Source organism: Hypanus sabinus, chromosome 6, assembly GCF_030144855.1.
Source record: "Hypanus sabinus isolate sHypSab1 chromosome 6, sHypSab1.hap1, whole genome shotgun sequence".
Classification (NCBI taxonomy): Eukaryota; Metazoa; Chordata; class Chondrichthyes; order Myliobatiformes; family Dasyatidae; genus Hypanus; species Hypanus sabinus.
Genome location: NC_082711.1, coordinates 16535202 through 16563185, shown reverse-complemented (window position 1 = coordinate 16563185; position 27984 = coordinate 16535202). Strand labels below are relative to the sequence as shown.

The 27984-nt window shown below is 41.6% G+C and overlaps 1 protein-coding gene across 1 annotated transcript in view; it reads right to left on the bottom strand.

Moving 5' to 3' along the window:
* Window positions 1-31: 31 nt before the first annotated feature.
* LOC132395336 (Golgi reassembly-stacking protein 1-like) overlaps window positions 32-27984 on the bottom strand; it is a 53006-nt gene continuing 25053 nt past the window's right edge. Inside the window, exons 3-9 of the mRNA XM_059971791.1 lie at window positions 27242-27445; window positions 23090-23176; window positions 18257-18387; window positions 16124-16259; window positions 8871-9000; window positions 4820-5002; window positions 32-3297 (exon numbers count right to left, since the gene is read on the bottom strand). Coding sequence (XP_059827774.1) covers window positions 3032-3297; window positions 4820-5002; window positions 8871-9000; window positions 16124-16259; window positions 18257-18387; window positions 23090-23176; window positions 27242-27445 — 1137 coding nt within the window. The 3' untranslated portion in view covers window positions 32-3031. The remainder of the gene's footprint in view (window positions 3298-4819; window positions 5003-8870; window positions 9001-16123; window positions 16260-18256; window positions 18388-23089; window positions 23177-27241; window positions 27446-27984) is intronic.

The window sequence follows — 27984 nt, the reverse complement described above, 5'->3', positions numbered from 1 at the left end:
CTTGCGTTAGAAATTCAGACAAGATTAAAAATGAAGTGCTCATTAAAAATTTTAATGCTTTCAAAAAGACATCATTCATTAACCCATCATTCAACATAAAACCATATATTATTTTTTGTCAAAAGAATACAATTATCTTTTGTCAACATTCAGCTTCTCAAGAGTTTCTTATTGCCAATACAATGTCATTTATGTACAGATTATATGAAAAGCAACACCCATTGACATAAACACACTTAAAGATGTTGAAGTTAAATTAGGCCACAAACAGACTGCTGGAGGTTTGACAAAAGGAGGTTTAGGTTGGCTTGTGGGAGTGAGTGTGAGTGTTCAAACTATTGGCAACACTTTTATTGGAACAGGACTGGCCTCTTGGTCATCTGATCCTTCCTGCCATGATGGAAGCAGTGAAAACATTTTCATGGCAATGTAATTACAAAGCAGGCGAAATGCTGATGTCATGCGAGCATTTAGAGTCATGGTGTGGACTAGTAACCCAGCACATTTCATCTGGTAATTCAAAGTGTCTACCAAATTTTGCTCTATAAGAACTATTCAAATAATTAAAGATGATCAAGCATTTTAGGGCTGTTCATTTAATACATGACTATTTAAATAAACACCCATTAATTGGTATAAAAGTCAGATCTACCAATGCCATGAAACCTTTAGGAAAACAGAAATGACCTCTTGAAAAGAAACCATGGTGAAGATACTATGCATCACCCCTTTGGCAAGTTGCTCATTTAAGTTGCATCATTCTGACCTTGTTTGAGGTCTTTCAGCAGCTCTACAGTTCACTGGTGTTCTTGATAAGAGATACAACGAATGGGGCACCAGTGGGTTTGGAAAATCTAGAATTAGCAAACAGCAGTTTTGCAGGAGAATCTTTGTCAAAAACTTCAAAGGTCTCTCATCATCTTTGTAAAACAGAGCAACATTTGAGCTCTGCAGAGAGATGACTTTGACCCAAAATGAGTGTACATCTCACAGCAGCACAGATCGTCCACATCTAGTCCAAATTATTCCCCAGCAATGTGTAAACATGATTGTTTTATGTCTTAGTGTATTTAAAACGCCCCATTTAAACAGTGACCATAAGTATCAGTCAGACAAAATAAGGTTCAGTGATTAAGGAAAAATAAACATTCCCACTTAAAAGAAAGCACTACTTACAAAATACGTTGACAGGAAAATTACTGGCATTGTAACCGGTTAGAACATTGGCTTCAAATGTATGTTCCTAGAAACTAGAAAAATTCTACCCACATGTAGAATTAACCATGCCTCCATCACAACTTTAATCAATCAGTACCTTGTGCGTTACTAGTAAAAGCATTTCAAAAATCCTCAAACCCTTCATTAATTGGCACAAATATTAAGCAGCATCTGAAATCACCTATTTAAAATGTAAGCTGATGCTTTGTGCAAGGTTATGCTTCTGCAAAATAGTATTTTGTGGAAAGAAACTGCAACACATTCTAAACGTGACTTGTTTAGGTAATATAGAATTAACACTACTGAAACTATATTATATACATTATACTTTCAACAATTAATTGTCAATTATTGTGATTTCAATCAAAGTAGTAAGCTGTGTAGTCTTTGGCTTAAACGTGGCAAGACATAGCAAAGGAAGTGCCTTGGAAGTAGCTAAAGAAATCACTACTTGCAGTGATTACTGCTGGAATTTACTTGTGGGAAAGCCGTAAGAACTGGACATAACTATAGCACCAGCCAAAATCAGAGAGCCTGCTGACCACTGTGAGAAGACTGGCCAAACTCCTAATTGCCTCAGTAAAGCAGAAAGTAAAAGAATGTAAAATTGTTATCCAAAAATCATAAGGTTTGCATAGATACGAATTTTCATAGTAGGGGAAAGAGTGCAAAATCAATTGTTTGCCTTTTTTAAAACCTTAAGTAAGGCAACAAGTTAACACAATAGCTAGACTGTCCTTTAAGCTGAGTTATACAGAACTAGTATGTAAACACAGAAGAGGTTATTAATGTCTATTTCTCAATGTAATTCTATGCCTGAGAACGAGAATGAATGGTTGTGTACCCAGGGAGTTAACTGGGTTTCACTGGTTCAGTAGTAACTTGGAAGAATTATGTTTTTGCAATTTATTTAACCCAGAGACAATCAATATCTTCTATTGACAACAGTTTATCTTTGGGAAAAAGAAAAAAAAACACCAGGATTTTATCTTATTATGAAAGAAAAATCATAGAAACCCTGGAAATGTGGTAAAGACAGGTAGCTGATACTGTGTTAAATTCTACACTCTTACATTTACTTTATATGCACTTCCAACTTAATCATCTCACTGGTATTCCACTCAACTTTCAACAACCAACATTTTCTTCAAACAGTAACAATGTTCTGCTCTGAGCAAACTGCCTACATTTAGCTTGAAGGACAGTGAATAAAATCGAGTGACTTAATAATCAAAGGGATCTGAAGTCCCCAATATATTTCTGGTTCAGGAACTCTCCCAGTCTTTCTGCTCATAGCCACTGCCTCAAATTCTATCCAAAAATCTAACTACACTACTCCTATGTTGCCACGGTAGTGTTGCACTGAAGAAAAATATACCTAGAAGGCAAAAAAAAGCTTAAAATACATTTTCATTAGAGTAATTTTACATTCCATTTCCATTCCCCTAATTGTAGCTTAAAATTATTCTGAACAATTAAAAAATAAAATTGAGATAACCTTTTTTTTAGGAAAAGGGAGCCCTGATATCAGAAACAGAGATTTAGCAAACAGTTGCAGTAACTTTCAGTGAAAGATTCCTCATTGCTTCTTGCACCTTGGAACAAATGACTTCAGGCATCCCTCACTATGACAGAAGTCATGAAATTGTCAGTGTTGTTTCCTTCAGACAAGGAGCAAAGATACAGGCCTAAGTACATCTGCTTGCTTCATGTACAATAGTTACCAGTTTATACATTTAAAAGTAAACCCAGGTAAAGCAATTAGTCACCATAAAAGTCTAATGTGCTGCTGTGTATTGTTTGTGTAGTCTTCTCAACTCAACAATCCATCTGCTTCATCTTTGGTCAACTGGGGATGATGGGTGGTAGAATCTTCCTCTTGCGGCGGCTGTTCCTTCTGATCCTCTGGTGAAGACTCTGTCTGGGCGGTATCTGGTGACATCTCAGCAGAGGAAGGAGAGGAAGCGGCAGTCACGTCCAAGAGATCCTGATCTGGTTCTCGTTCCAGTGAGGAAGCAGCAGCAGGTGGCGCTGAACTACTAGAGGTCTGACCCTCGGGAGTCACTGCACCACCCTGGTCTACATTAGGAACAAAGCAACACACAAATTCGCTGTCAGTCAATCTGTTAAATTCACTGTCAATTATTGCAACACATCTTCCCCACAATGGATTAGTTCAAAAGCAACGAGAGCAGTTGATGTCTATTGAGTCATAACCACCGGAAGCATAATGCAATTGGACAATCTGAGGATGTAGGGAATTAAGTTCATAGGCAAAGCAACTAAAGTGTGGATTAAGCAACACACACAAAATGCTGGTGGAACGCAACAGGCCAGGCAGCATCTATAGGAAGAAGCACTGTTGACGTTTCGGGCCAAGACCCTTCATCAGGACTAACTGAAAGGAAAGATAGTAAGAGAGTTGAAAGTAGTGGGGGAGGGGGAAATGCGAAATGATAGAAGAAGACTGGAAGGGGTGGGGTAAAGCTAAGAGCTGGAAAAGTGATTGGCAAAAGAGATACAGAGCTGGAAAAGGGAAAGGATCATGGGACGGGAGGCCTAGGGAGAAAGAAAGGGGGAGGGGAGCACCAGAGGGAGATGGAGAACAGGCAGAGTGAAGGGCAGAGAGAGGACAAAAAGGGGGAGGGGGGAAATAAATCAGGGATGGGGTAAGAAGGGGAGGAGAGGCATTAACAGAAGTTAGAGAAGTCAATGTTCATGCCATCAGGTTGGAGGCTATCCAGAGGGAATATAAGGTATTGCTTGTTCCTCCAACCTGAGTGTGTCTTCATCTTGACAGTAGAGGAGGCCATGGACAGACATATCAGAATGGGAATGGGACGTGGAATTAAAATGTGTGGCCACTGGGAGATCCTGCTTTCTCTGGCGGACAGAGCGTAGGTGTTCAGATCTCCCAGCAGGATCTCCTGGTGGCCACAAATTTTAGTTCCACTTCCCATTCCCATTCTGATATGTCTGCCATGAGATTTTCGTTGCTGTGGACAATGCTGCAATAATTGCAGAAAAGTATTCCTACTTCATATAGGCTGTGTATTTATCAGATCATTTCTGCTTTTACTATTCGTTACTGTTATTTTAGATTTTATGTGTTATTTGGCATGATTTGGTAGGTTATTTTTTGGATCTGCGAACGCTCACAAATTTTTCCAATATAAATAAATGTTAATTGCTTCTTCACTTTACGACATTCCGGCTTATGAACCATTTCATAGAAACACTCTACTTTCGAATAGCAGGGGAAACCTTTACTACCCTGAGGTCCACTTTCTTGCAGGCATTCACAGAAGAACAAAGAAACCAAACAGAATCACTGACAAACTACACACAGAGAATGACAAAGAATGTGGCAAAAGACAAACCGCAAATACAAAAAAAAATAAATAGCAAATAAATAATACTGAGAACATGAGTTGTAAAGCCCTTGAAAGTGAGTCTGTAGGTTGTGGAATCAGTTCAGTGTTGAGGTGAGTGAAGTTACCCACACTGGTTCAGCAGCATGACAATTGAAGGGTAGTAACCGTTCCTAAACCTGGTTGTGTGGGACCTAAGACAACTAAAGCTGGCTATTGGTTGCACTTACCAGACTGGAGGTCAAGTTCTTCACTGGTGAGGAAGCCATCCGTTCCTGTATTGCTTTCTGTTGTTGCATTAAAGGTGGATGAGGACAATGACGCTACTGGTGAGCTGGATGAGGACAGTGACGCGTTCAATATTTTGGTTAGGTCATGAGTCACGGGGACATCGACGGAAGCAGGCGGAAAACCTGTTCAAGAGTACAAGTGCCAGATTAAACCATGACCCATTATCTTCATTTCTTGGCACCTCTACAAATTGCAACATGACCACAGCCATCTAATTTCTTTAATAGTCTATCAACGAAACAGTACAACAATCAGCAAAGAGAATGGCATTAAAGAAAACATTCATTATGTCATCAAGGTCAGGCAGCTGCAAATTTCTAAACAAAAGCACATGACTATAAAACTCCTCATAGAGGGATCAAAAGTGGAGAGAGTGAGCAGCTTCAAGTTCCTGAGTGTCAAGATCTCTGAGGACCTAACCTGGTCCCAACATATTGATGCAATTATAAATAAGTCACTATACTTCATTAAGAGTTTGCAGAGATTTGGTATGTCAATAAATATACTTAAAAACTTCTATAAACGTATAGTGGAGAGCATTCTGACAGGGAGTATCACTGTCTGGTATGGGGGGGGGGGGCTACTACACAGGACCAAAAGAAGCTGCAGAAGGTACTTGTATCTGTCTCCATCACTCCCCCGGCAGCATGGTCTTGATAACCACCACCACCTGTGAATTGCCTACCTCCAGAATCTCCTGTATATACACAGTGGCCACTTCATTAAGTACAGGAGTGGAACCTTGTTGTGGTCTTCTGCTGCTGTAGCCCATCCACTTCAAGGTTAGAGGTGTGTGTTCAGAGATCCTCTTCTGCACACCACTGTTGTAACGTGTGGTGATTTGAGTTACTATCACCTTCCTGTCAGCTTGAACAAGTCTGGCCATTCTCTTCTGACCTTTCTCATTAACAAGGCAATTTTGCCCATAGAACTACCATTCACTGGATGTGTATTGCTTTTCACACCATTCTCTGTAAACTCTAAAGATTGTTGTGCTTGAAAATCCTAGGAGATCAGCTGTTTCTGAGATACTCAAACCACCCAAAAGACAATAGACACAGAAGTAGACCATTCGGCCCTTTGAGCCTGCACCGCCATTCTGAGATCATGGCTGATCATCTACTATCAATACCCGGTTCCTGCCTTGTCCCCATATCCCTTGATTCCCCTATCCATAAGATACCTATCTAGCTCCTTCTTGAAAGCATCCAGAGAATTGGCCTCCACTGCCTTCTGAGGCAGAGCATTCCATAGATTCACAACTCTCTGGGAGAAGAAGTTTTTTCTTAACCCTGTCCTAAAAGACCTACCCCTTATTCTTAAACCATGCCCTCTGGTACTGGACTCTCCCAGTATCTGGAACATATTTCCTTCCTCTATCTTGTCCAATCCCTTAATAATCTTATATGTTGCAATCAGATCCCCTCTCAATCTCCTTAATTCCAGCGTGTACAAGCCCAGTCTCTCTAACCTCTCTGCGTAAGACAGTCCAGACATCCCAGGAATTAACCTCGTGAATCTACGCTGCACTTCCTCTACAGCCAGGATGTCCTTCCTTAACCCTGGAGACCAAAACTGTACACAATACTCCAGGTGTGGTCTCACCAGGGCCCTGTACAAATGCAAAAGGATTTCCTTGCTCTTGTACTCAATTCCCTTTGTAATAAAGGCCAACATTCCATTAGCCGCCTTCACTGCCTGCTGCACTTGGTCATTCACCTTCAGTGACTGATGAACAAGGACTCCTAGATCTCTTTGTATTTCTCCCTTATCTGTTCAGATAATAATCTGCCTTCCTGTTCTTACTCCCAAAGTGGATAACCTCACACTTATTCACATTAAACATCATCTGCCAAGTATCTGCCCACTCACCCAGCCTATCCAAGTCACCCTGAATTCTCCTAACATCCTCATCACATGTCACACTGCCACCCAGCTTAGTATCATCAGCAAACTTGCTGATGTTATTCTCAATACCTTCATCTAAATTGTTGATGGAAATCGTAAACAGCTGTGGTCCCAATACCGAGCCCTGTGGTACCCCACTAGTCACCACCTGCCATTCCGAGAAACACCCATTCACCACTACCCTCTGCTTTCTATCTGCCAACCGTTTTCTATCCATGTCAATGTCTTCCCCCCAATGCCATGAGCTCTGATTTTACCCACCAATCTCCTATGTGGGACCTTATCAAATGCCTTCTGAAAATCAAGGTACACTACATCCACTGGATCTCCCTTGTCTAACTTCCCGGTTACATCCTCAACAAACTCCAATAGATTAGTTAAGCATGATTTACCCTTGGTAAATCCATGCTGGCTCGGCCCAATCCTATCACTGCTATCTAGATATGCCACTATTTCCTCTTTAATAACGGACTCTAGCATCTTCCCCACTACTGATGTTAGGCTGTCTGGATGATAGTTCTGTTTTCTCCCTCCCTCCTTTCTTAAAAAGTGGGATAACATTAGCCATTTTCCAATCCTCAGGAACTGATCCTGAATCTAAGGAACATTGGAAAATGATTACCAATGCATCCGCAATTTCCAGAGCCACCTCCTTTAGTATCCTAGGATGCAGACCATCTGGACTTAGGGATTTGTTAGCCTTCAGTCCTATCAGTCTACTCATCACCATTTCCTTCCTAATGTCAATCTGTTTCATTTCCTCTGTTACCCTATGTCCTTGGCTCATCCATACATCTGGGAGATTGCTTGTGTCTTCCCTAATGAAGACAGATCTAAAGTACTTATTAAATTCTTCTGCCATTTCTCTGTTTCCCATAACAATTTCACCCAATTCATTCTTCAAGGGCCCAACATTGTTCTTAACTATCTTCTTTCTCTTCACATACCTAAAAAAGCTTTTGCTATCCTCCTTTATATTCCTGGCTAGCTTGCGTTCGTACCTCATTTTTTATCCCCGTCTTGCCTTTTTAGTTGAGTTCTGTTGTTCCTTAAAAATTTCCCAATCATCTGTCTTCCCACTCACTTTAGCTCTGTCATACTTTTTTTTTTAATGCTATGCAACCTCTGACTTCCTTTGTCAACTACTGTGGCCCCTTTCCCCCCTTTGAATCCTTCCTTCTCAGGGGGATGAACTGATTTTGCATCTTGTGCATTATTCCCAAGAATACCTGCCATTGCTGTTCCGCTGTCTTTTCTGCTAGGCTATCCGTTCAGTTAACTTTGGCCAGCTCCTCCCTCATGGCTTCATAGTCTCCTTTGTTCAACTGCAACACTGACACTTCCGATCTGCCCTTATCCTTCTCAAATTGCAGATAAAAACTTATCATTTAATGGTCACTACCTCCTAATGGCTCCTTTACTTCAAGATCGCTTATCAAATCCTGTTCATTACACAACACTAAATCCAGAATAGCCTTGTCCTTGGTCGGCTCTCGTACAAGCTGTTCCAAGAATGCATCCCGTAGGCACTCTACAAACTCCCTATCCTGGGGTCCAGCACCAACCTGATTCTCCCAGTTCACTTGCATGTTGAAATCCCCCATAACTACTGCGACATTACCTTTGCCACATGCCAATGTTAACTCCCTATTCAACTTGCACCCAATATCCACGCTACTGTTTGGGGTCTGTAGACAACACCCATTAGGGTCTTTTTGGCACCCTGTCTGGCACCAACAATTATTCCACTTAAATCACACTTCTATCTCATTATATTTGGCCTGAACAGCAACTGAACCTCTGCAACATGCTTTTATGTATTGAGTTGCTGCCACATGATTGAATGATTAGATATTTGCATTAACAAGTAGATGCTCCTAATAAAGTGGCCACTGAGTGTATATTTCTCCCCCTCATCTCAAATCGGTGCCCGAAGTGATTCTTGTGGAATCTTTCAATTCAGGTTTGCTGAGTGGGACCTAATTTCTTTAATGAAGAGAGCTTCTGTGGATCTTCCGACACCGGTATCTTTGATTTCAAATGTCCACGCCAAACAAAGTGGAATTAAAACTATAAATCTACCTGGATCCATTACACGCTGTATTGGAGGAGGAAGGAGAGAGCTTTCTATTGTCAGTTCTGCCAGTCCCTGCTCCAGGCCTGAACTCTCAGCAGGTATGTCAGTCAGTGTGCTGGGGGCTACCAATGGTGCCTAATAAATAAACAAACAAGTATTTTACTTTCAGCATGCTTGATGAAAACCATACTGCAAAAGACAATTCAAATTGGGTCACTTCAAAAATGCTGCTACTGTAAATCTCAATTTGAAAAGTACTCCTGTTGTGGGCCTCGAGGTCGCACACCAACAGGTTCAGTAACAGTTATTACCCTTTAACTATCCGTCTCCTGCACTGGCATGGATAACTTCATTCACCTCACCACTACCCGGGACTGACCCTACAGCGTACAAACTCACTTTCAAAGACTCTTTACAACTTATGTTATCAGTATTATCTTTATTTTCAGTCTGTCTTTTGAATATGGGTTGCTTGTCAGTCTTTGTCTGTTACTGTACAGTTTCTTGTAAAAATTTTATTCCATTTCTTTTTTTCTTGTAAATGCCTGAAAGGAAATGAATACCAAGGTAGTATATAGTAACATATATGTACTACTTTGATAATAAGTTTAATAATGTATCTCACCATGAACAGGCTCTTGAGTTATCTGGTAATATAGCTAACACTGACCACAAAATACAAGTTTTGCAATTACATTACGTCTGCCCTTCTCTCCTTAGATGCTTAACCCATTCAGCATTTCTAGCAACACACACAAAATGTTGGAGGAACTCGGCAGATCAGGCATCAATGGAAATTAATAAACAGTTGACATTTCGGGCCGAGACCCTTCGTCAGGACTGGAAAGATGCCAGAATAAAAAGGTGGGGAGGGGACGAGGGATAGGTAGAAGGTGATAGGTGAAGCCAGGTGAGAGGGAAAGGTAATAGGCTGGAAATGAAGGAATCTGATAGGAGAGGGGAGTGGGCCATAGGAGAAAGGGAATGAGGAGATGATAGGCAGGTGAGAAGGGGCCAGAGTGAGGAATAGAAGAGGGGAAGGGGAGATAACTGGAAGGAGAAATTGACAGTCATGCCATCAGGTTGGAGGCTACCCAGACAGAATAGAAGGTGCTGCTCCTCCACCCCGAGGGCAGCATTTCTAGCAGTTATTCTTTTAAATTTCAAATCACGCAGCTGCTGAAATTACAAATAACTAATATACTAAGACCAGAAGGCCACATGCCTGACGTCTGCTGAGTAGTGTTATGGATGTGGCCCCCAGTATCAGAGTGTTGGGGATAGAATAAACCGGATTGGTTATTGTAGCAACATGGTGGGCTTCAGTGAACCCCTCCTAACTGTTATGCCCGTGACAGCATGGGTCATGATGGCACAATGATCCCAGCTCTTCACATGGTCAAATATTGTTCCTGCAGTCTGTCCAAACTTGCATGAACAATGGTGACCTGGGAGACTACTGAAGAACAAGATCTGACGAGAACACGGCCTGGCAAAAGTCAACACTGTCAACAGAGGAGCAGATGGTTAAACGAACATGAGGGGTTTTGCTAAAATTTACAATCGGAGTATAAACTGGGTCTGGTTTAGAAACAGAAATGATTCAACTTAAACTTAATAAAAATCGGTTTCGTTTTCAATTCTCTTAATCTTGCGGTTTAAATTACAGTGATATATAGTGGTAGACAGTACCCTCCAGGTAGTTGGGTAATGAGCTAGAACTTGTTAGTGGAAATTAGGTCAATCTTGGTACCTGGGAAAGCAAGTCACTGACAGCTAAAATGCACAACATGTCTTTAGCACAGTCACTTTCAAGTATGGAATCTGTGGGCATAGAATTTGGTGAACAAGGGACTTCAATGAGATTGAGATGAAAATGAAGAGTTGAATAACTGAATAAATTAAATAAAGAGATTATCTTAATTCATGCATGGCAGAGCAAGTGGTGTGTTACAGATGGAATACTTGGGAGGTGACAGAAACCACTAAGGCCCATGGCAAAAGCAGCTCCAATCAACGAATTTCAGGTCAGAGACAGAAATCCAGACACTGCATTGTGTCAAGGAACAGGCAAGTTATCTGGATACTACAAAGAAGGCACACCCTTTACATTAATGATTTTGTCAGGTAAGAGAGTGAGGCAGGTTTGAGGATCAAGAAAGTCATGTTACAAAGGGCCTTGAATCTTATGCTTGCCCAACAATTTCAAAATACTTGCAGCTTATTGGGATTAATTTCCCCTAGCGGGGTTTCAAACCAACAGATTTCAATAGGTACATTTAATGTCAAAGAAATGTATACAATATACATCCTGAAATTCTTTTTCTTTGCAAACATCCAAAACACAGAGGAGTGCCTCAAAGAATGAATGACAGTTAAACGTTAGAACCCCAAAAGTCAGAATCTCAATATAACTGTCAGTTTTTCAGGATAGAGAAGTCAAGTCAAGTCGCTTTTATTGTCATTTCAACCATAACTGCTGGTACAGTACATAGTAAACACAAAACAACGTTCCTCCAGGACCATGGTGCTACATGAAACAACACCAAACGACATTAGACTTTGGACCTACACAGGACTACATAAAGTGCACAAAACAGTGTAAGACAATACAATAATTAATAAACAAGACAATAGGCACAGTAAAGGGCAAATTACAATATAATAATAAATGATGTAAATGTAAACAATGTTTTAGCAGGAATTGAGAAAGAAATTTCTTCACCTTCTGGGCAATTAATTCTTTGCATTTCTTTACCTAACAGGCCTGTGCAGGCTCAAACACTGAATGTATTTAAGACAAAGCTATACATTTTAAATTTCAAGGGAATCAGCTATGATGTTGACCAGTGTAACAGGCATGAAGTGTTGACTACCTACCCAACTTTCATCTCTTATTTAAGAATGTGCATCTATTAATAAGTTGAAATTATGTTTATTTATTTAGTGATGCTGCACTGAACACCCTCTTCTGCTTAATGAGCCCGCAACACCCCCAACAACCCATCTATTTAACACTAGCCTAATCACAGGACAATTAACCTACTTACTGGCACATCTCTGGACAGTGCGAGAAACTGGGGCACCTGGAGAAAACACACATGGTGATGGAAAGGATGTGCCAACCAGATTTGAACTCCGGACTCTGACACCCCGAGCTGTAATAGCACTGCACTGCTATGCCCCTGGTGAGCTATAATCACTTGGTACAGTTATATAATGTGGCCCGATGTGTAAGGTTTTAAAATAAGCACAGGGAACGGTATTGACTCCCTTCCTGTTTACCCTGTATATCTCAGATTTTACATACAACAATGAGTCATGCCATCTGCAGAAATTCTCTGATGACTCAGTAGTAGTTGGGTGTATAAAGGGAGGATGGGAGGATGAATACGGGGCCCTGGTGGGGGACTTTGTCAAATGGTGCAAGATAAATATCTGCAGCTCAACATCAATAAGACAAAGGAGATGGTGATGGACTTTAGGAAAATTAAGCCTGAACAACAGGCTCAATAAACCGATTAGAAAGGCAGGTTCTGTTATAGGAGTCAAACTGGTCATACTGGAGGCTATCAAATCACAAACAAGAGAGAATCTGCAGATGCTGGAAATCCAAGCAATACACACAAAATGCTGGAGTAACTCCACAGGCCAGGCAGAATCTAAGGAAAAAAGAACAGTTGTTGTTTTGGACCGAGACCCCTCGGCAGGATTGGAAAAAAAGATGAGAAGTACATTTCAAATCTACTCATCTTTTTCTCCAGTCATACTGAAGTGTCTCGGTCTGAAATGTCAACTGTACTTTTTTCCATAGATGCTGCCTGGCCTGCGGAGTTCCTCCAGCATTTTGTCTGTACTGGAAGCTGTGGCAGACCATAGGACCCTATGGAAAATCCTGGCAATTCCGGACAATGTTTCTCACCCTCTGCATGCCACCTTGGCTGAACAGAGGAACACTTTTAATAATAGACTAAGGCAACTGCGCTGCTCCAAAGAGCTCTATATGTGGTAATTTCTACCCTCTGCCATTAGGGGTCAACTTATAGCTGGAGAAGTGATGACCAGCCCCTCCCCTCTCTTGCTGGACTGTTTGAGGTAATTTATTTTTTATTCTTTCTTACTTCTCTTCTAGTATTTGTATATCTGTGCACTTGTAATGCTACTGTGACACTGTAATTTCCTTTGGGATTGATAAAATATCGATCGATCTTGTTAAGATCAGCTACTATTTTCATTGTAATGATTTGGAGTCACTCTTAAACTTACAGCTCCCTCAACTGTTTTCAAGCTGTTACTGCAAGAGGTTTAGAGATTGATATCCACAGCCTGCATTTACAGATCGTGAAACATCCACAGGAGTGTTAGCACTATGGAAGTGTTAGTAATGACAAAGAGAAGGAGCCAATGAGCTGATTATCGACCTTCACTGGAGGAAACTGGACGCCCATGTGTCAGTCCTCATCGGGGAATCAGAGATGGAGAGGTTTAAATTCAGAGGAAGTTTAAATCTTCCAGCTTCTGCATATTTTGTCTTGTTTGTGAGGTTTAAATTCATTTCAAAGGATCTGGGTGCAGCATGTACATTCCAACCATCTTCATCTTGCACTTCATTCAATTTCAGTCTGGTGTTATCATTTCAGAGGATTTATCCTGGGTCCAGCACACTAGTGCTATTACAAAGCAGTAGCTCTTCTTCCTTAGAAGTTTGTGGGGATTTGGCATGACATCTAAAACTGTGACAAACTTCTACAAATGTACGGAGAGTATGTTGACTGGTTGCATCACAGCCTGGTATGGAAACACCAATGCTCTTGAACGGAAAATCCTACTAAAAGTAGTGGGACAGCCCAGTCCGTCATAGTTAAAGCCCTCCCCCCACCATTGAGCACATCTACAGAGAGCACTGTCACAGGAAAGCTGTCAAGGACCCCCGCCACCCAGGTCATGCTCACTTCTCGCTGTTGGCATCAGGTGGAAGGCACAAGAGCCTCAGGATCCACCAAGTTCAGGAACAGTTATTACCCCTCAATCAACAGGTTCCTGACCCAGTGAAGATAACCACTCAACTTCACTCGCCCCATCACTGAACCGTTCACACAACCTTTGGACTCATCATCTAATTTTCTCGATATTTATTGATTATATATTTATTTTATTTTGTATTTACACAATCTGTTGTCTTTCGCACACTGCTTGTTTCTTTGTCCTGTTGGGCGCAGCCTTTCATTGATTCCATTGTTTCTTGGATTTACTGAATATGCCCGTGAGAAAACAAATCTCAGTTGTACATGGTAACATATATGTACTTAAGAGTTAAATTTACTTCATATTTTGTAAGTTAGGATACTGGATTGCTTCAAAGATGAGGGGGTTTTAGGATAAGGAAACCTGTAGAAATGTTCAAGGTGGAATTTTCAGAACCTACAACTTTGGTAGGTGAAGGCTCTGTAGGTAATGTCAGAACAATTAAACTGAGATTCATATTGGACTTCAAAATTGGAAGTGCAGAGATCCAAGGGATGCGGATTGCAGAAAACAGATAAACTAGACAATTTTCTTTCGGAAAGAGTGGAAGTTCTTAATTGAAATTTAATCCCATTATATTAAGAAGGTTCTATTGCTGCTGTTGTTTTGTTATTACTGCTTGTGCTGTCCCGTGGAGCATTGTGGGCATGCTATGTTGGTGCCAGAACATGTGGCGACAAGACTTGCGGGCTGGGATGACAAATCAGAAACACAAGAGATTCTGCAGATCAATGTTCCCTCCAAGGTGTGAATGCACACACACTTTTTGCTACTCATGCACAAAGGAATTTAAACTGCGCACAAAAGGTTGTCACCATCTACCTCGTTGGCATGTTAAGTATATTTCATGATAATATACAATCACATTTCCTTTCCCGGTTTCTGATGCAGACAGTGTCGACAACATGGAATTTGTGATGATTTGTCTGCAGATTTTAGAACTGGCTTATTTATACTGTTTTTATTGAAGATAAAACAGTTGTACTGTTTTGATAAAACGTTGTAGTCACTGGGCAAAAAAATTGCACAGCATAAGATTTTTGCGTACACTGGTCATGACAAACTAGAGGGAACATTGCTGCAGATGCTGGAAATCTTGAGCAATACGCATAAAATGCTGGAGAAACTCAGCAAGATGAAGGATTTTGGCCTGAAACATTGACTTTTCTTCCCCTCCATACATACGCCTAACTTGCTGAGTTCCTCCAGCACCTTGTGTGTTGTCTTGGATGTAATGCTTCAGCTATGGGGAGAGACTGGAAGGCTGGGTTGTTATGCTTAGAGGAGAAAAAGTTGAAAGAGGGCTTTATTGGGACAATTCTGTGATAGACAGAAAGGACTTGGAGTATTGCATGAGTCTGGTCACTTCATTATGGGAGAGGTGTGGAGAGGATGCTGCCTGGATTCAAGAGTATGAGAACTGAGTAAGAAAGATTGGACGTACTTGGGCTGTTCTCCCTTGAGTGTCAGAAGCTGTGGGAAGACCTGACGGAGGTTTATTTAAATTATGAAAAGCACTAATAGCATCGGTTAGAATCTTTTCCCCAGGCTAGTGATATCAAAAACTCAGAAGAGGACATGCTTGTAAAGATAGAGGTGGGTAGCTTAAAGGTATGCAAGGGGCATTTTTTTTTAATTACCAGAAAGGTGCTCACAGTAGGTCTCAGAATAGAGCACTGGGGACAATTGTTGAAGCAGATAGTTTGATGGAGGTTAGGAGAATTTTAGACAGACACATGACTATGAATGGAATGAAGAGATATGGATGATACACAGGAGGACATTTCATGTCAATCAGCATCAAGACTGGCTCAACACTCTGGGCCAAATGGTTCACCCAGTGCTATACTGTTCTACGTTTTATGATAGTGAAAAACATTTCCACCTGGCAGAGATTTCAATAAGCAAAGAGCATAGAGTTTGGGTAAGTACGTAAGAGATTAAGGAGGAGACTTGTGGAAAAGAATGGCTGAAATCCACCGTGTCAGAGGGGTGGTGGGCACGGGTACTTTCACAATATTTAAAAAGTATTTAGATGGACATCTAAACACTATGACATAAGGCCATGGGTCAAATGTCAGAAAATGGAATTAGTCTAGCTAGTTACCAGGCTAGCACAGATACGATGGACTGAGGAGCACGTCTCTATGGGTTTACAGGCAAGTATGACAATTGCGTAGAGAGTTTCTGTAAGACTGAGGTCAGTGTCGTGCACAGACCAGGAGTTACCCACCTCTGTATATCCATTCTCTGGGCTCTCAGGTACAGCACTTGCCACAGGAGGTGCTGGAATCTCTATCTTCTTCTCTGGCACAACGGGTCGGGAGGGGATTCTGTGCAAATAACCGTATCCAATGCCACAACCCAAACTGAAATAGAATAAAGCGCAAGGTGAAACTTAAAATTTTTTGGAAGTAAAGATCTTTTGAACCTTTCGATCTTTAAAGATCTGCAACACTAACTCCATTTCCACCACTGCTGGGCTGCCAGATCTGTCCAACATTTCTGTTTTTACTAATGAACAAACATTTTACTGTGCATGCTTAAAAAAGTTACTAGAATCGGTGGTTGAAATTATTTTGAAAATTATATTTGAGAAGGTTCAGTAGATCAAGCAACTTTAGTACTGAGGAAAAGCAAACAAATGCTTATCCCAAACAAGAGAAAATCTGCAGATACTGGAAATCCAAACAACACACAGAAAATGCTGGAGGAACTCGCAGACCAGACAGCATCTATGGAAAAAAAGTACAGCCGATGTTTCAGGTCGGTTGCACACCCAGTTTCTTCACAGGACTGGAGAAAAAGAGCTGAGGAGTAGATTTAAAAGATGGGAGAAGGGGAGAGAGAAACACAAGGTGATAGGTGAAACCGGGAGGGTTTCAACGATATACAGGAGGCCACACCCTACCAGGGATAGGGTTCCTCTTGTCCTCACCTACCAGTGCACCAGCTACAATTCACGTGTGAGTCTGTTGAGGCCATTTTAAGTATCCAGTGCACCCGGTGTGGCCTCCTATATATTGGTGAGACCCGATGTAGATTGGGAGACCGCTTCGCTGAGCACTTATGCTCTGTCGGCCAGAAGAAGTGGGATCTCCCACTGGCCACCCATTTTAATTCCATTTCCCATTCCCATTGTGATATGTCAATCCATGGCCTCCTCTACTGTCATGATGAGGCTACACTCAGGTTGCCTCATTCCGGCTGGGTAGCCTCCAACCTGATGGCATGAACATTGATTCCTCCAACTTCCGAAAATGCTTCCTGCCCTCCACCATTCCCCATCCCCTTTTCCCTCTCTCACCTCATCTCCTTGCCTGCCCATCACCTCCCTTTGGTGCTCCTCCCCCTTTTCTTTCTTCCCTGGTCTTCTGTCCTCTCCTATCAGACTCCCCCTTCTCCAGCCCTGTATCTCTTTCACCAATCAAATTCCAGCTCTTTACTTTATCCCTCCCCCTCCCAGTTTCACCAATCCCCTTATGTTTCTCTCTCCCCTCCCTCAAACATACTCAGCTTTTTCTCTCCAGTCCTGCCAAAGGGTCTTAGCCCAAAGCGTCGACTGTAGTTTTCTTCCATAGATGCTGCCTGGCCTGCTGAGTCCCTCCAGCATTTTGTGTGAGATCTATATCCCTCTCAGTGGGGAAATCACTGTCTACACAGCCATTAATATGACTGAGAAAATTTATACAGAAGCAGCAAATTTAACATGACTGCTGAGAGTCTAACTGCCTCTGATGCATAGCTGCTGGGGAGTTAACAGACAGAAAATGCTGGAGGGACTCAGCAAGTTAGGCAGACTCTACGGAAAGAAATAAAAAGTTGATGTTTCAGGCCAAGACCCTTCAACAGGACTCTGGAAGGTCTACCTCTTGTTGCTGATAGGATTTAATCAATCACTTTTATTAGCTGCACAAAAATTTCTGTAAACTACTTATTTTATTTAATTTTATTTCCAGTCCAACGCTGTCCAATTACACCCACATGACCAATTAACATCTTTGGAATGTAGGAGGTAAACAGAGCACCCAGAGGAAACCCATGTGGTCACAGGGAGAACGTACAAACTCCTTACAGAGAGGGGTGGAATTGAAGCCAGGTCACTGGCACTGTAACAGCATTACACTAACTGCTATGGTTAAAATTGTAATGGCTTAAGGCACAAAACTGCATTTACTGGAGTGAGGTGAGAATTAAAAAAAACACCATTCCAGTCATTTTAAAAAAGATCACTCAAGCCTTTCTTCCTGCCTGATAGTAAAGGAGGGAGCAAACACGCTTGGAAAATGTTCAATAGTTAATAAGATTCCATGATCGTGTGGTCTCCACATAAAGCAGATTACAAACAATAACAAATATCACATACCTTCCTTCTCCTCCCCAAGCACCATTGGGCGTAACTATAACGTCTCTGGTGGTATCTGTCTCACTGTTATAAACCAGCAGTTTCAGGGGTTTTCCTTCAAATGCCTCAACCAAGTTGAAAAAATCTTCAGACTGGGTAAAAAAGATTGGTTGATTTAGACACGACTGAATCAATTCCCTCTCACCCTGACATTATCCACACAATGACTAATTTATAAAAAGGTAAATACCTGTGGAATTTCAATCAGATGGACGCAATGACCAGGGTGAAGCTGATAAATAAATTTTTTTTAATTTTACAGGAATCTGTCATTACAGATATTAACTAAATTTATTGTCCATATTAAATGCCAGAGAAGGCAGTGGAGAAGTACTGAGTTCCTTCAAACTATGTTGGTCCATGTAAGTGTATGTAGGTTTTCAATTCTGCTTTGCAGAAAGGTCCAAAACTTCGAATGGTTTAATAATTTCTGACATTACATAGAATATAGAAATGTATAGTACAGTACAGGCCCTTCAGCCCACAATGTTGTGCCACCTTTAAAGCCTACTCTATGATCAATCTACCCCTTCCCTCCTACACAGCCCTCCATTTTTCCATCATCCATCTGCCAATCTATGATTTTCTTAAACATCCCTAAAGTATTCACTGTGAAAGACACTAGTAGTGTGCCAGAGGTCTGAGAGTGTCAGGGAGCAGATGTGAGTGCTATTGCTATTACAAAGAAAAAAGTGCTAGGCAAGTTCAAAGATCTTAAGGTGGATAAGTCACCTGGACCAGGTATACTACATCCCAGAATCCTGAGAGAGGTTGCTGAAGAGATAGCAGATGCATTGGTCATGATCTTTTCAAGAGTTGTTTGATTCTGGCATGGTCCCAGAGGACTGGAAGATTGCAAATGCCACTCCATTCTTTTAGAAGGGAGGAAGGCAAAATAAATGATAGGCCAGTTAGCCTAACCTCAGTGGTTGGGAAAGTGTTGGAGTCTATTATCAAAGATGAGGTTTTGGGGTACTTGGAGACTAATGATAAAATAAGTCAAAGCCAGCATAGTTTCTGTAGAGGAAAATCTTGCCTGAAAAATCTGTTAAGAATTCTTCGAGGAAGTAACAGGCAGGGTGGACAAAGGAGAGACAGTAGATGTCATTTACTTGGATTTTCAGAACACATTTGATAAGGTGCCACACATGAGGCTGCTTAACAAGATAAAATCCTATGGCATTACAAGAAAGATACTGACATGGACAGAGGAATGGCTGACAGGCAGGAAGTAGTGAGTGGGAATAAAAGGGGCCTTTTCTGGTTGGCTGCCAGAGAGTAGAGGTGTTCCTCAGGGTCAGCATTTGGACCGCTACTTTTCACATTGTCAATGATTTGGATAATGGAATTGAGAGTTTTGTTGCAAAGATTGCAGATGACATGAAGAAAGGTGGAGGGGAAGGTAGTGCTGAGGAAGCAACGTGATTACAGCAGGACTTAGACAAATTGGAAGAATGGGCAAAAAAGTGGCAGATGGAATTCAGTGTTGGGAAATGTATGATAATGCACCTTGATAAAAGGAACAATAGTGTGGACTATTATCTAAATGGGGAGAAGGTTCAAACATCAGAAGTGCAGAGGGACTTGGGAGTCCTCATACAAGACTCTCAGAAAGTTAATTTATAAGTTGAGTCTGCGGTAAAGAAGGCAAATGTAATGTTGGCATTTATTTCAAGGGGAATAGAATATTAAAGCAAAGAGATAATGCTGAGGCTTTATAAGACACTAGTCAGGCCGTAATTGAAGGATTCTCAACAGTCTTGGGCCGCATACCTCAGAAAGGTTGTGCTGTCATTGGAGAGAGTCCAGAGGAGGTTCACAAGGATGATCCTGGGAATAAAGGGGTTACCATATGAGGAGCATTTGACAGCTTTGACTCTGCAATCGCTGGAATTTAGAAGAATGGTGGGGGGGGGGGGGGGAAGACTCATTGAAACCTACTGAATGTTGAAAGGACTAGATAAGGTGGATCTGGAGAGGATGTTTCTTATGATGGGGTACCCAGAACTAGAGGGCACAGCCTCAAAATTGAGGGGTGATCTTTTAGAACAGAAGTAAGGAAGAATTTTTTTTTTTTAGCCACAGAGTAGTGAATCTGTAGAATGCTCTGCTACAGACAAGTCCATGGGTATATTTAAGGTAGAAGTTGATAGTTTCCAGATTGGTCTGGGCATCAAAGGACAAGGTGCAAAGGCAGGTGTGTAGGGTTGAATAGCATCTGGGATCAGACATGATGGAATGGCATAGCATTCTCGATGGGCTGAATGGCCTAATTCTGCTCCTATGTTTTATAGTATCTGCTTGCACCATCATCCCCAGCAATGTTTTCCACACACTGACCATCCTGTGTAAGAAACTTTCTTCTGATATCCCACCATATAGTGTAAAAGAATTACCTCTGACTTCCCATACTTCACTCCAATCACCCTGAGAAAAACTCTGGCTATCCATTCAATCTATGCCTCTTATCTTGTATACCTCTATCAAGTCACCTGTCACCCTCCTTTGCTGCACAGAGAAAAGCCCGAGCTCTCTCAACCTGTCCTCTTAAGATATGCTTTCTAATCCAGGAAGCATTCTGGTAAATCTCCTCTGCACCATCTCTAAATCTATAATGAGGTGACCAGATCTGAACACAATATACCATGTGTAGTCTAACCAGAGTTTTAGAGACCTGCAGCATTACTTTGGGGCTCTTGAGCTCAATCCCCTGACTAACGAAGGCCAATAAACCATACATCTTCTTAACCATGCTATCAACTTGCACAGCAACATTGAGAGATCTATGGATATGAACCCCAAGATCTCTATCCCTCACTGCTAACAATCATGCAATTCATTCTGTATTCTGCCTTCAAAAGTGAATAAATCGACACTTTTCCAATCTACATCTTGTCAATATCCTGTTGTAACCTATGACTACCTACTACACTACCCACAATTCCACCAATCTTTGTGTCATCTGAATCAGCTAAAGGACACATGCTGTTCTGCAGATGCCCAGCCACTAAAGTTGTTGCTGGAGTTACTGCCACTGGAGATGGTGCTCCTTCCTTCCATCCTCCTTCTGGCTCCAAACAAAAACTAAATATCACCTAACCAGATGTTAAACAGTTAAATCTACAAACAGATGAAATGTAAAATCTTGCTGCTTGTTATTAAATACCTTTACAAGTCTTCCAACTATTTGACTTCCCTTAGATGTTATGGATTTATAGATTACACATGTTTGTGGTCTCGTGCTGCTGTAGTCCATCCATTTCACGATTTGATGTATTGTGCATTCAGAGATGCTCGTCCGCACACTCTTGTAATGCACAGTTATTATTTCTGAGTTATTTCCAACAGTTATTTGAGTTACTGTCACATTCCTGTCAGCTTGAACCAGTCTGGTCATTCTCCCCTGACCCCTCTCCCATAGTAGAACATTTTTGCCCACAGAACTGCCATTCACTGGATGTTTTTTTTCCACTTTTTACACCATTCTCCAACTACAGAGACAGCTGTGCGTGAAAATCCCAGGAGATCAGCAGTTTCTGAGATACTCCAACCAACTTGTCTGGAACCAACAATTATTCCATGGTGATAGTCACTTAGGTCACATTTTTTATATTCTGATATCTGATCTGAGTAACTCTTGAACATGTTTGCATGCTTTTATGTATTGAGTTGCTGCAACATGATTAGCTGATTAGATATTTACATTAATAAGGTGTACATATGTACCTAATAAAGTGACCACTGAGTGTATAGTAAAGCTCCCTCAACTCTGACTCAATCACGCTGTTCATTTTTCATACGGTATAGAAGAGCTCCAGCTTAGTGAGAATACACCATTAGGAAAGATATCCAGGTAGGGGAGGTTTGAGGTATGACTCAAGAAACATTGGAGGGGGGGGGCGGCAGGCGGTGTTAGAAAACATGATGTGTATTGGTTTTGTATGGTGGGGAGTAGATTGCAGCTACTGACTGAAAAATCTGAATTATTAGCAAAAACATATGTCAGTGTACATGGTTCGCCAATCTAAGTAAACAAGAGAGGTCTTATAGAGAAACAGTTTTGGCAAGCAATCCTCAGGTTGCCGAGAAAAAAGAATGTTCCCACTCATGTCTGGATATTGAATTTAGATGGTCTGAAATTAAAAGGGCAATTAATAGTGGTGGTCAGATGTCACCTGGAAAAGACGATACCTATTACAATAAGCATGTGGGGGAAGGGAGTACAAGCTGGCAGGTGATAGGTGAAACCAGGTGAGAGGGAAAGTGGGGTGGGGGGATGAAGTAAGAACCTGGGAGGGGATAGATGGAAGGGCTACAGAAGGAATCTGATAGGAGGGGAGATTGGACCATGGGGAGAAGGGAAGGTGGAGGGGCACCAGAGGGAGGTGAGGGGCAAGGGAGGGGAACAGGAGGGGTGAGAGGGGAACTAGATTGGGGAATGAAAAAGAGAAGGGGAGGGGGGGCAGAAGAAATTACTCTAGGTTATAGAAATCGAGATTCATGCCATCAGGTTAGAGACTACCCAGATCGAAAATGAGGTGTTGTTTCTCCAACCTGAGTGAGATCTTAACATAAGTGAGATCATAACATAAGCCTGGCTCAAACTTGGACCACAACTACAAGTGCTAATAGATAGATAGATACTTTATTCATCCCCAAGGGGAAATTCAACATTTTTCCAGTGTCCCATACACTTATTGTAGCAAAACTAATTACATACAGTATTTAACTCAGTATAAATACTGAGTATAACTCAGTATAACACAGTATTAACATATATCTAAGATTCATCACCTCTTGCAGCACTTGATCAGCGCCAACGATGTAATCAGTGTGAGGCAGTAGACCTGCGAGGGCCGCTGGCGAATTCGGTTCAATATCCTACAAGAAAGGGCAAAATAACAGTGATGATGCACAGCTTTTGTGACCGTTGTGTTTGTTGACAGATGCTATATCATTACCTGAAACTGCAATACAAATTATTGGGGAACAATTAATCAGATTTTTCCCGAGCAAAAGATAGAAACACAAATCAGTAAAACAAAGACAAACTGAACTGAACCAGATGCCTAAGAAAACACAAGCATGTATTAATTAGAGCACATTTTCTTTGGAAATTCCCATCTCCGCATATTACCGATAATGCAGCTGAAGTTCATTCCTAATATGGTCACAAGATGAAGCAGCATTGGGACCAATCCAGCGTCAGTACCAGTTTAACATGGACCATCAACACTGTTGCAGTGTTGGTTTTTGTTCTGTTTCACTCTTTGACAATCAGAGCATGGCAGCAGAAAGGCTACAGGGAATTCCCCAGAACATACTGGTGCATTTCTACATTGCCATCATTGAGGGCATTCTCACATCATCCATTAGTACCTGGTTTGGTGCAGCATCCTTCCACAATATATGAAAACGACAGCAAACTGTCAGGTCAGTAGAAAAGATCATTGTCTACAATCTACCATCACTCCAGGATAAACAAGTGGGCAGGAAGAATCACTGCGGACACAACCCACCCTGCAAACTGCCTTTTCCAAAAGCTCCCTTCTGTATAGTGCTGTAGAGCTATCAAAACATAAACTTAATGTTGTCTTAAAAGTTTCTTCCTCCAAGCAGTAAATCTGATCAACCCACCCCATCTCCCTCTGTCCATTCCATCCTTCACTGTACTGTGAACATTTTAAATTACTTCTTATAACACTGTTTACATTGTGTGTGTGTGTGTGTGTGTGTGTATATATATATATATGTTACCTATGAACATTTTATTCTATTTCTGTACTTGAACCTCTAACTTTACATTTTATATAATTCTTTATCATTGTTGACTATCGTCACCAACATCCCACAGCAAATTCCTAATAAATTTAAATGTTTATGGACAAGACAGAGATCCACAAGAAATCAAATTGGGAGAACACAGAATACTCAGGAAGATGGGTGGAGATGCAGGAGGAAGTAGATGATGGCAAGGAAATTTGAACACACCTACGGGAATTTGAATTTTGAAGTACAGACCAGCCTAGGGTTGATAAGCAAATGAGAGGCGAAAATTACGACAACAGAATTTTGGTAGAGCTCAAGAGGAAGATAAAAAGCCTCGCCAGGATAGTCAAAGTCAATGCTATTTTCATATGCACAAGTACAAGGAAAAACTTAATTTCAGCGGCATCACAGGCACAGAGAACCACACAGGTAGCAATCACAAATAAAAATACTAATTATACTATTTATATAAAATGGCAGGTAACTTTAGGCCAGTTAGTTCAACATCTGTAATTGGAAAAAAGCTTGAAGCTATCATTAAAGATGCATCTGAAAAGAAATGGATGTACCATACAGACGCAGCACAGATTCAGCAAAGGCGGGTCCTGTTTAACAAACTTACTGGGGTTTTTTGAGGCTATAATGAGCGCAGTGGATAGAGGGGAACAGGAGGATGTTATTTACTTGGATTTCCAGAAGGCGTTTGATAAGGTGCCGTATAAAAGATTTATCCATAAGGGTGCATAGAGTTGGGGTAATATATGGATAGAGGATTGGTTAACTGATAGAAAGCAGAGAGTTGGGATACTTGGGTGTTACTCCTGTTGGTAATCAGTGGTGAACAGTGTGCAGCAGGGGTCGGTGCTGGGCCCACAACTGTTCATGACCCATGTTAACGATCTGATAGAAGGGGATCGAGCGTAGTGTATCTAAGTTTGCCGATGATACTAAATTGAGTGGAAAAACAAATTGTGCAAAAGATATAGAGAGTCTACAGAGAGATACAGATAGTTGAGTGAGTGGGCAAGGGCCTGACAGATGGAGTACAATGTTGGTAAACGTCAGGTCATCCACTTTGGAAGGAAAACTGGAAGAGCAGATTATTATTTAACTGGTAAAAAATTGCAGCATGCTGCTATGCAGAAGGACTTGGGAGTGCTTGTGCACGAATCACAAAAGTTTGGTTTGTAGGTGCAGTAGGCTATCAAGAAGGCAAATGGGATGTTGGCCTTCATTGCTAGAGGAATTGAATTAAGAGCTGGGAGGCTAGGCTGCACTTACAGGGTACTGGTGAGGCCACACCTGGAGTACTGGGCAGTTCTGGTCTCCTTACTTGAGGAAGGATATGCAGGCTTTGGAGGCAATGCAGAGGAGGTTCACTGGAATGATCCAGAAATGAGGGGTTAGACTATGAGGAGACATTGAGTCACCTGGGACTGTGCTCCCTGGAATCAGAAGAGTGAGATGAGATCTTATAGAAACATATAAAATTATGAAAGGAATAGATAAAATAGAGGCAGGACAGTTATTTCTACTGGTAGGTGAGACTAGATTCAAGATTCGAGGAGAGGAGATTTGGGATGGAGATGAGGAGGAACTGCTTTTCCCAGAGAGTGGTGAATCTATGGAATTCTCTGCCCAAGGTAGCAGTGGGGGGCTACCTCAGTAGATATATATAAGACAAGTTTGGACAGATTTTTGTATAGTAGGGAAACTAAGGGTTATGGGGAAATGACAGGTGGAGACGAGTACACGGCCAGATTAGCCATGATCTTATTGATTGGAGGAACAGGCTCAACAGGCCAGACGGCCTACTTCTGTTCCTATTTCCGACGTTACGCTCTGATTCAAGAAAACAATTAAAATAAAGAACTCGATTTTAGTGCAAGATGGTCATTGTGTTGCTAAACTGCAGAAATTAGGGGTTTCTGGTTGGTTCAAGAACTAGATGGTTGAGGGGAAGTAGCTGCTTATGAACCCGGAGGTGCAGGATTTCAGACTTCTGTATGCAGTGCTTGAGGGCAGCTACTAAAAGAAGGTACGGTCATCTGACTGTACAGAGGTGCTTATATTGTATAGAGAGGAAACTTAAAGGGCTTTTTAAAAAAAAACATAAAGTTAGTACCTAGGCAGAATCAGCTGCCAAAGGAACTGGTTGAGGAAGATACAATTACAACTTTTAAAAATCAGTTTGACAGGTGCATGGATAGGAAATGTTTAGAAGGTCAAGAACAAGAGAAAATGTGCAGATGCTAGAAGCAAAGCAATACACACAAAATGTTGGAGGAACTGAGCAGGCGAGGCAGCATCAATGGAAAAGAGTATACAGTTAATGTTTTGGGTTGAAGTCCTGATAAAGGGCTTCAGCTCGAAATATTGACTGTTTACTCTCTTCCATAGATGCTGGCTGGCCTACTGAGTTCCTCCAAAGTTTAGAAGGTTATGAGCCAAATATGACTAGCCTGGTATTGTATAACTCTACAGCCCAAATAATGGAGATTCCTAATGATAAATGTTACCAATTTGAGGCTGCACAGAAACATAGAAAACCTACAGCACAATACAGGCCCTTTGGCCCACAAAGCTGTGATGAACATGTCCTTACCTTAGAACTACCTAGGCTTACCCATAGCCCTCTATTTTTCTAAGCCCCATGTATCCATCCAAGAGTCTCTTAAAAGACCCTATCGTTTCCACCTACAGCACCGCCACCGGCAGCCCATTCCACACACTCACCACTCTCTGCATAAAAAACTTATCCCTGACATCTCCTCTGTACTTATGACATGTCCTTTAAATACTAATAAAGATGTGGAGGGATGTGCCCATGATGTATTGGGCTGAGTCTTCTCTTCTCTGCAGCATCATATGTGCCGTGGATTCAAACTGCCACACCACACCATGATGAAACCAGTCAGGTTACTTTCAACAGTACAACAGGCAGTTTAAATAGTTCGGCATGGATTAGACAGGCCGAAGGGCCTGCTTCTGTGCTGTACTTTTCTACGACAATCTGTAGATGTTTGTTAGAGTGACCGGTGACAACCTGAATTTCGATGGGAGAGAGTACTGGCTTAGTCAATACTCACATAATCATTGCTCAAAATAACACAAAGTTTTCTTTCCTTTGTAGTAGATTTGATAACCAGGGTAATGTTCACTTTTCTGTGTACTCACCAGTACATGCCAGATGTGTTCATGTGCGCCTTGAAAACTGCAGAAGCGCACGCTGGCTCCCAGCAGACCCTGCCCACCCCACATGTTACTGGGGACAACCTCCACCTCGCGAACCTTTGCCGCCTTTGTGCTGTACACCTCCAGCTTCACTGGCTTCTCTGCGTTGGCTTTCAGCAGGTCCCTAAAAGTATCATTATCCTTGTTCTGGAAATTGAAAATAAAAGAAGCTTAGCCATGTTTTCATTAAGCAATTGCACACTGACTTTCCTCAGTGATAGATTAGATTATTTGTCAAACGTACATCGAAACATACAGTGAAATTCATCATTTGCATCAAATCAAATCAGTGAGGAATGTGCTGGGGGCAGCCTGCAAGTGTCACCACACCTCAGATGCCAACATAGCATGCCCACAAGTAACACTGACCGATATGTCTTTGGAATGTGGGAGGAAACTGGAGCACCCAGAGGAAACCCATGGAGTCAAGGGGAGAATGTACAAACTCCTTATAAAGAGCGGTGGGTATCGAACCGCCATCGGTTATCGCTGGCACTGTAAAGCGATAACACTAACAGCTATTCTACCATGCCACCCAGTGCAGTATGAATCAGGATGTCTAGCGGAATGCCTAGAAGCTAAAAGATGAGGTGTACAGTTAGTACGTCAGTTAAACAAAGTAAAATTTCTTCGTTAACAGCTATGAGAAGTGGTTCTCACTAAGAGGAATGTGGCTCACCCTTTCT